This window comes from Coffea arabica, chromosome 3c (genome assembly GCF_036785885.1).
Source record: "Coffea arabica cultivar ET-39 chromosome 3c, Coffea Arabica ET-39 HiFi, whole genome shotgun sequence".
Lineage (NCBI taxonomy): Eukaryota > Viridiplantae > Streptophyta > Magnoliopsida > Gentianales > Rubiaceae > Coffea > Coffea arabica.
The window spans coordinates 16,499,944-16,510,078 of record NC_092314.1 but is presented as its reverse complement, the minus strand read 5'-3'; the positions used below and the strand labels follow the sequence as shown (position 1 = coordinate 16,510,078).

The 10,135-nt window shown below is 38.8% G+C and overlaps 1 protein-coding gene across 1 annotated transcript; it reads right to left on the bottom strand.

Annotated features, from left to right (window-relative positions):
- Nucleotides 1–9,010: 9,010 nt before the first annotated feature.
- LOC113735705 (uncharacterized) lies at nucleotides 9,011–9,790 on the bottom strand. Its single transcript, XM_027262699.1, has 2 exons — nucleotides 9,472–9,790; nucleotides 9,011–9,411 (listed from the first exon to the last, which is right to left on the bottom strand). Exons 1-2 carry the CDS (start codon nucleotides 9,788–9,790, stop codon nucleotides 9,011–9,013), a joined length of 720 nt encoding a protein of 239 aa, XP_027118500.1.
- Between the last annotated feature and the right edge of the window lie 345 nt (nucleotides 9,791–10,135).

The following is a 10,135-nucleotide window of genomic DNA, read 5'->3' as shown; positions in this document are numbered from 1 at the left end:
AACATCCACTGACCTCGGGAGACACTAACACCGCGTGGGCACGCCAAGATTCCTGTCCTGACCACAGTGGAGGAAAATATTAAAACTGACTACTACCCAAATGAGAAACGACAAAACAAAAGAATTGAACAACAAAAAATGATAAAATCAATATTTGGGTTGCCTCCCAAAAAACGCCTTTCTTTAATATCTTTGGCTAGACATTGTCATGTTTGCTCAGGAAGAATAAAATCTTGTGGCTCGTTTCAGTGCTTCATCCTCTGTATAATCCTGATAGCTCTCGTAAATAGAGTCATTCTTGAGCACATGAGCTACGATCTTCCGTGGACTAGTAGATAATGCCAAACAAGTCAACAATAATTTGAATTCTCTGCTCACCCCTCCATCAAGTGCATTTATTGGTTCAACATATTTTGCCATTACTGCTCTTAACTTATTCTGGTCATGAAATTCAAAATTTTCTAATATAATAAAGTCAATCTCATTAACAAGAATTAAAAAATAAGAGTCAGGAGAATATTGATTAAGGAATGGAGGAGATGTCACCGCATTTGGAGATTGTTCATTGGATTCATTCACTTGAACGAGTTGATATTAGGGTCTCATTTCTTGCACTTCAAGTTCCTTTTCAATTGCCTCTTTAGATCCATTTTCTTGAGACTCTTGTAGCTCCATATCATTTGTCCGGATAAATATATCCTCATCTTTCTTAACGTCGACGATGGTCTGTGAGGGCAATTCTTCATAATTTGAAGAATTCAATTTGCTCAGTGTAGATGCCAATTCAAGCCTTTCATCTTCCATCTCTTTTTGAATTTGATCTTGACTCTTATTCTCCCGAACTGTAGGCCCTTTAATTTCTTTTCCACTTCTGAGGGTTATGGCACTCACGTTCTTTGGGTTAACTTCAGGCTGAGATGAAAGTCTTCCTTGGACTTGGGATTCTAGGCGGTTAATTGCTATCACCATCTGACTCACCTGACTCTACATTACTTGCATCTGTCCAGTTGATTCCTCATACTTTGTATGTCAGAATCTGTCTTTTGTTGATTAGCAATTAATTGCTTCATCATTTCTTCTAGAGACGGACCTGGCATGGATGATGATTGTTGAGACTCTTGCTGTTGAAAATCCATTGGTCTGGTAGCATAATTAAAATTGGAATCACCCTACCATCCTTGATCATATCCGTTTGAATAAGGGTTATACCACGTTTGATATTGAGGTAAAAAATCTCCAAAAGTATCGATTGGATCACTTAGGCCATCTTGAAATGCGGGGTATATGTCAGTTGGATGATCTGAGACAAAATAACTTCCATAATTTGCAACAGCCAATTGATCATTAGAAAAAGCATGAGTCTCATAACCCCTTCTAAAAATAAAATCCATTTTATCACCAAAATACGGAATGTTAGGAGTCATAAACTATATAAAAAAAATAAGAGAAAAAAAAGAAAGAAAAACAAGATGAACTAAAAAAGAAACAAATTAATCAGGCACTAGTCCCCGGCAACTGTACCAAAAATTGACAAGTTGTCGAAACCTGTGCAATAATAAATATCTGCTCAACCAAAATATACTTTCTGTAGATAGTGATAAACAGGGTCGAATCCACAGGGATTGGGGATATTTGTCTCTTTGAAGTTCAAATTGACAATGGGGAAATTTTCTTGGAAAATTAGCAATAACTATACCAATCAAATATTGCAGTTAAATAAGAATTAAATAACAATAAAATAGCAATAAGGTAAAGACTCAGATAGTATTGGAAAACTCTAGTCAAGAATCAACTTCGGAAATGGTTCTTCTAATTGATTATCGATGCAAGAATATTCCATAGATAAACTGATAAACAAGTTATAATTGTCAAACAAACGATGACAATCAATTCCTCCGTAATTATTGATAGTTAAGGTACGACCGTTAGCTATTGCCCTAGTTGCAAAATAATCCTAGGTACGACCATAGAATTAAATTTCACAATTACCTTAAGATTTAGAAAAACCTTGTTTTAACCAGACAACACGCTACGAGGGTTGTCTACAAATTAGCCCGTATATTTCTCTGACATAATCTTGATTATGCTAGTTACCACTAATTTAGAACAATCAAACAATTACGGATTTAATTTTTCTAATTAGCTCTAGGTTATTGAATTAATCTAGCATCCGGGTCCAGGACAATTGAATAATACAATAACCATAAGAAAATAAAGCAGAAAATACACGGATACTAGAAAATAATAGGAAAGCTAAAATCGATTAGATCTCACAATTTAAGTCGAACCAAATCCTCCATTGTTCTTGACTAGAAGAAGAGATTAGTTCATCCCTGTTGAGAAGAATCCGTACGAGATTTTAGAGAAAATTGTCAAGTCCATTGTCTCCAATTGTGACAGCTCGATTCGTGCTCATAGGGAGAGAAAAGCAAAGACTACACAAGAGAAAAAACCAATGTCTAATTCCTAATTGCCTTCCATTCTAATGCCTCACATACGAGAGAAAGAAAAAGCAACCACAGGGATCCAAAATCCAATTCCAACCAAAAGTCCCAATTGGCAGCTCATTTCTCTCCTTTTTAATTCCTATACGGCTGCCAAGAGAAGTCCCCAGCAAAGAGTCCTGCTTCTTGCACTTTTTTCCTCCAACGCACCAAACCTCTCTCCGAATAAGAAACTTTGTCTTTCAATTGGAGTCGGCTTTTAACTCTTTGCATATTTGCACATCGCATCCTTCACTTTTCAGGATTTTGTACTCCACCCCTGCAATTATGTCCAAATGCAAATTTTAAGTAGAATCCGACAATCAACAACATATTTGGCATAAATAATAAGGAAAATCAACCAGAAAATTAATAACAATTAACACCCTATCAATAAAGCAAAACCATTATCCAACCTTCTACCATGCTTTCCTCATACTTGTATATTTACGACTCCAATAGTATATTTGTTCTTATTCATTGTTGTCCCTAACTTCGTAAATACATTTTTACCTTAGAAAGATTGGTATTATTGCAGTAAATTCATCTGCAAAAACCCAGAGTGAAAAATATAAACATTAGCTATAAAAAGAATATCGAAAGAAAATGAATATATTATTATGCAGCTACTGTTAGACTATTTATGTGGCCTACATGACCACATATAATATTATTAAGATAACTCTCATTAATTAGAAGGATGAATAACCATATGAATAAATACGAATAACCAATTACCGAACTCTAATGAGAATAGATGACTGGAGGAAGTAAGGAGTCTCATATTCATTGTATGTGGACATATTATATGATATTTATTGCAGTGATTTATCTGATAATTACAGTAATTTTAAACTGTATCTTATCATTATGGTTAACAAATAAAGTATGATAAGAATATTAGAGTTTATCATTATCCCATGATGGGAGGGATTGTGGCTCTATAAATGTTCTAGGGCTCCTGATCCTTCTCACCACTCTGACATACGTTATTTTTACCCATCACTAAAATAATATAAAAGAGAGTTAGGTGAGGGAAGGCTGGATAACATAAAGTTGTAGTTTACAACCTTGGAGATTGAAAGGCTTGGTGATGCAGAGTTGTAGAATTCTTCTCCAAAATGTCTTCAATGTCACACGGTATGTCAATTTAGAATTTATCTCTTAATTATAATTTACAAATCATGCTAAAGATCCTGCTTTTTATGTCTAACATGTGGTATCAGAGCCAGGTTAAAGTTTATGATTTGTGAATTAATTATGTCACACTTAATTCTGATTTATTTTGTCGATAAAAATTTAAGACATCTGGTTCATTGTCTCAAGTACAACATCCGCATATGAGGCCTTGATTCCTTTCCTTAACAATTTCCACTAGTTGTTATAGAATGGTGATAGTTAGATGTTTTTATTAATCATAAATATATGTTTATTATGAATCCCATGATTGATTGTATGCTCGGTTCATGATTAATCATGATTATATATATATATGATTGATTATATTATATATATGATTGATTATATTATATATATGATTGATTGTATGATCAGTTCATGATTGTTTGTATGCTCGGTTCATATATATATACTTATATGCTTATTATTAATCATAATTGATTGATTGCAAGAAATCAAGGAGGGTTAACTATATGCTCGATTATAGTAGCCAAGATTTTCTACTAATGATTCTGAATTTAACCATATTATGTGCATCTTAATTTCTATTCTATGAAGGGTTTTATGTATTAAAATAAAATTTGAATGGGTAAATTGTACTTGATTTGAAACACCATTTGTAACCAATTATATTGCCGATAAATATGCTCTTTAGCAATAGCCTCAATGTTCACGCTTCAATTATGCTGGCTGATTGCATAAATGATTGCATACTACCTTAATGGTTGCATAGTTTATGTCATGGTGTACCATTTTCTTTTAGCCCAAATTATTTAGTGCATATATACTCCTTGTCTTCATTGTGTCTGTCAACGACAATTGATATTTTGGGAAGAAAGTTTTGTATTGATATTAAGAATTACAATTATGTCATGAAAAGCTCAAATTTTAAGAGAGCATATATATAAATGCAGATTTGGGCAATATAAGATAAAAGTATTCTTAATAATGGTTCATGGATATTCAAGTTACCATATATTAAACTAATATAGTTATATTCTTGGGCAGTTTGAGGTTAAATAACCTAGATAAACATGATAGTGATGATTAATTAGCTGTTACCAAAGTGACCTAATTGTGATAAAGTTTATTAAATGGTTATTTATATTCAGGTGAAATCATGGTTATAGAATTATAATTTGTCCAAAGGTATTATATTTCTATATCCATGAAATAGTTGTTATATTACCCAAAGGTGTATAACTTCTCTGATGTAAGTGAATAATTGTCACTTACTTGTAAAATTGCCCAATTAATATAATATTTCTATTTTGATTTTATAAGTGAATAATAGTTTCTCACTTATGGAGTGAATCACTGGCGTGTCGTTATTCAAACCAAAGGTAGGATACGATGATGCAATGGATTACTCACCTAATGTTCAATTATTTAGTAAATCTATTATACAAGTTGATTTGCTAGACATTAAATTAGGAAATTTTCTATGCCCAAAGGCTAGGACTATTTCTTTAATTTATTGCTTTAGCATATGAGTTCAGATTTACTATTTTACAGTAAGACAAAATAGCATGCATCCTTACACCTTATGCTAGTATTCTTGTTTTTAACTTGCATTATATTCCAATAATTTGTGATTATTCTCTTATGCTGGTCACATTATTTTGTTCTCTTGATTTTGGGTGCAAAATTGAATCAGCACACATGAGCGTGAATCTCGCTTTAATGTGTATGTGCTAATATAATGGTTGGGTACAAGTAGTTAGACCAATTAATATTATTCATATGCTCATTAAATGTTGTATTCACATTGAGATGTATGGTTATTACCCTTAAAGTGATTAAAGTCAAATTTTCCATAAAGGTGGTTGTGGAATTATAGTATAATTTTGACTAAACACCCTTGAAACACCTTTTGTTTTGACTCTGAAATAGTGTAAATTAATTCTTGAATTTAAGGCGCACGCTGCTAATTTATTTATGGTAAATCCCGTGATTGATTATTTTTGATAATTTCTTGAGCATTTCGTTTTAAATTCTCTTTTGAAACTTTGAACTATTCAAAAATCTTTTATAATACACATTGAAGAATATGGTTATTACTCAAACTTAACCATGTGTATGTGAAAGAATAAGAGTAATTTAAATTTGAGAGACGGGACATTTAAAGTTAATATTATGTCTCATAGATGTGGAAATACAAATAGAGACAACAATTTTTCATAAAAGATGAAAATACATATTAAAATAAATATATGTTGCCCTTATCCAATCAGGAAAACATTGAAAGATTTGTCTTTATGATTGAAAATTATTTTGAAAGAATTTAATGGATTCCCTCATTTTATGACTATATTTGACACTAGATTCCAAAAAAGTAGAACAAATTACATGAGAAGATAGGAGGAAAAAACAGAGGCAACGCGTATGGGTACTACTCCCGTACACGCTGAACCCGAACATTTGAGAATTCCCTACTATCCAGTAGAACTGTTGCCCTTATGTTCCCTGGGAGGATAGCAAAGGACGTAGCGACCCACTCCCTTCCCAAATTGGATCCTGCTAATGCATCGGCTGCGCAGTTCACCTCCCTAAAGATGTGAAAAACAGAAGCAGACAAGGACTCAACCAACTGTCTGATCTGTCAGACAAAGTTGCAAAGAGGCCACTTAGAAGAATTCCTTGAGTTAACTAGAGCAACCAGCGTGAGCGAGTCCGCTTCCACCATTAGTCTCCCCTTGAACGCCATGGAGCACAATCGGAGGCAATGGCGCAGCGCCAGACTTTCTGCTGTTAGGACATCTGTCTCCCCGAACTCCTTATAGAAAGCAAAGATGACCTTGCCGTCGTGGTCCTAGAGCAAGCCACCCCCTGCTCCACTTCCCTGGAAAACACTCACGTCCGTGTTCAACTTTATACATTGAAATGGAGGCCGCTTCCATGAAACGGCCAAGCTTCCAAGTTTCGTCAGGCACGGGGTGACCAAAACCCTCCATGGGTCCTGCGGATCCCCTCTGAAGTGCTCCGGTTGAAGAATATTTGCCTGCCCTAATCGTACCATAAAATTTTCTACCATGCGGATAACCCCACGAGCGTTAAACATCTCCCCTTCAAACCGTGCTCTATTCCGGCCCTTCCATAAAAACCATAATATAGTGCAAGGAAGCGTCACCCTAATATGACCCCACCCTACGCAAGATGACGAGAGAAACCACGCCAGGCACATAGCTGAAACCAAGCGAGGGCTGGGTCCCACAATCCCAAATCGCTTAATGAAATGGTCCCAAACCTGAGCCGCAACCGGACCATCCAGGAAAAGATGTACCAATGATTCCTAATGGGCCGAGCAGCACAAGCAACAAGAAGCAAGACTGAAGCCCCAATTTTGTAAAACTGTCTCCACAGGGACCATCCTCTGTAGAACCTTCCACACAAAGAAGGAAATCTTCAAGGGAATCGTACCATTCCAAATCCGGCTATCCACTAACGACAAGTTATGTCTCTGTCTAACCGCAGCCCAAGCCATTTGTAGCGAGAAGCCGCCGGACGACGAGTCCTCCCAAACCATGACATCTTCTTGGCCAGGGAACAACTGCACCAATTGGATTTGCTGCACCAAACAAGGAGGCAACCAACTCTCCAACTGCCCTCGATTCCATCCATCATCGCCGCATATGCGGGTAGTCAGTAAGTGGCACCATCTCCGCCAAGGGCCGATCAGCTAACCACCAATCAAACCAAAAATCAACGAACCCCCTACCTAAACACCATCAGATTTTGCTCTCTGCAACATCTCGAACCTTCTCCAGTCGCCGCCAAGATAATGGGGGTCTAACTACCTTCAACACCATGGGGTGCACCCCTTTGATGTATTTCAAGTGCATGAATTCAGTCCATATGGAGTCCCTCTTCCGTAACCTCTACCATAGTTTACAGGCGAACGCCCTACTCATATCAGCGAAAGATCGGAACCGCAGCCCTCCTTCCTCCACTGGATAGCAACACCTCTCCCAGGACCTCTATCGAATACCTTTCACCCCGCCAAGTTTATTCCACAGAAAAGCACTACAGATTCTCCCCAAAATCTGAACCACACCCTTAGGAGGGCTCATTACCTACAATAAGTACATCGGCATGGAGGATAGCACATGGCGTAGCAGGATCAATTTACCCTCTGAGGAAAGTAGACGTGAGCTCTAGTGAAACAGTCGGTCCCGCATCTTTGCCATGAGGCCATCAAATAGACCACACGTCGCTTGTCCACTCGAGATTGGCGTCCCCAGGTAGGTAAACAGGAGCTCATGTCGTAAAAAATGGAGCTTCGTCGTCACCAAACGCGCATGCTCCTCTGAGGCCTTGTTTGAGAGCACGAACAAACTCTTGCTAGCATTTACCTGCTGGCCCGAATGCGCCTGATACCTCTCAAAGAGCCCTGAGAGCGCATCCAGGCAGTCCTTAAAGCATCTCATAAAAATAGGGATGTCATCTGCAAATGCTAGATAAGGCACCCGGCTACCAACTGAAACGTAAGACCGACCCTCGTCGCTTTGGAACAGACAATGCAACCCTTGACCCAAAAATTCTGCCACCAAAATGAACAATGTCAGTGAAAGGGGGTCCCTTTGACGAACCCCCCTGGAAGATTTAAAGTTGCTGGCTAGAGATCCATTAACCAGAACTGAGAACCAGTTATTTTCTAATGGATGAAAAATCAAATCCACGTTCCCCTCATCGAAACCAAGCTGGCGGAGCATGAAGATGAGAAAACCTCATTCAACTCCGTCATAAGCCTTCTCCACATCCAACTTCAAGATAAGATAAGATTTGGATTCTTTAGTCTCCGATCCAGATCCCAAACCAATTCCTGTGCCATCAGAATATTATCTGCTATACCCCTGCCCGGTACAAAACCTGTTTTCCAGTCGGAGACCAGCCGGGGAAGCAACTGATTAATGCGAGTCACCAAGATTTTGGAAATCAACTTCGAACTCACATTACACAAGCTAATCGGCCTGAGCTCCTGCCATCGCGAGGCACCTGTTACTTTAGGAATGAGAGTTATCAACATGCTTGTAAATCCCCTAGGCTATTGCCCGCCCTCAAAGAACTCGCAAACTGCCTGTAGCAGATCTTCACAAATTATCGACCAACAGTCTTGATAGAAGCCTACACTAAAGCCATCTGGTCCAGGCGCACTGTCCTGTGACATTGAGAAGACAACCTCCTTTACCTCCATAATTGGTAGTTGGTGCAACTCCGAATTGTCAAGTAAGGTCAATCTGGGGACAGGAAAATCCAAAAGTGGTTGCACCCTTCCCTTCTCGCTCCAAGGAGAACAAGGTTCTAAAAAAATCCACCGCTGAGGCTCTTATGCCCTCCATATCCTCGATTCAGTGACCCACTACATCCTTAATCCGAGAGATGGAATTCGTACTCCGCTTTTGTCTCACCATAGAGTGAAAAAATTTGGTGTTAGCATCTCCTGATTGAATCCATTTAATCGCTGATTTCTGTCTCCAGTAGTCACACTCCACAGCCAGGGCGTGAGCATGAATCACTCTAGCCTCCCCCAGGCTAGCTCTCGATATCTCGTCCCGAGCAACGTCGTATGCCAGCTCACGTTGGTGAAGAAGAACCTCAGCGTCTCTGACTTTCTGGAAAATATTATCGAAGGAATCCCGGTTCCACTGGCGAAACCTATCTTTTGTATTACGCAGCTTGTTGAAGAAGGCCCTTATACCCGTGGCATTCACCGGAGTCTGCCATACCTCCTTGACGACTACCAAGAAATCTGAGTGAGTCCTCCATGCATTCAAAAATTAGAAGGAAGAGGCCGAAGCGTTAACCTCACCACACCGAATCACAAGCGGGGCATGATCTGACCGGCCGCGCATCAGATGCATGACTTTAGAACATCCAAGTAACTTGGTCCAAGCCCCATTGCTAAGGGCTCTATCCAAATGTTGCCATACCACTCCATTAGTCCAAATGAACTGCGACCCCTCAAAGCCCATGTCAGAGAGACCACAATTAAAGACTGCCTTATTAAACTCCACCATATTCCTAGGATTGGGCGGGGCTCCGCCTGACCTCTCAGTGGCGTTAGAAATAATGTTGAAGTTGCCGGCTACCAACCAAGGGCCATGGCTTCTAGCAGCGACCGCCTCCATCGCCTCCCATAATTGGCACCTCCCCACCCTTGTGCATTTTGCATATACTGCAGAGATTTGAAACGCGGATCCCGACCACACCACCTCCATGTGGACCAACTGATCACCGACTTCTTGGAACTGGAGTGCCAAATCATCTTCCCAAAAAAGCCAAATTTTCCAACCTGCCACCGCCACGGCTTTCGTAAAACACAAGAAACGCCAAATTTTACCACTCCCAAGAGTTCTATTTGACACTAGATGAATTGTCTTACACCACACAATTCACATTGTCGATGCCTTTACGAATGTACAAGTGGAGTATTTTTACCCATAATAGAAAGTTCTTTTCAAAATATATTTTGT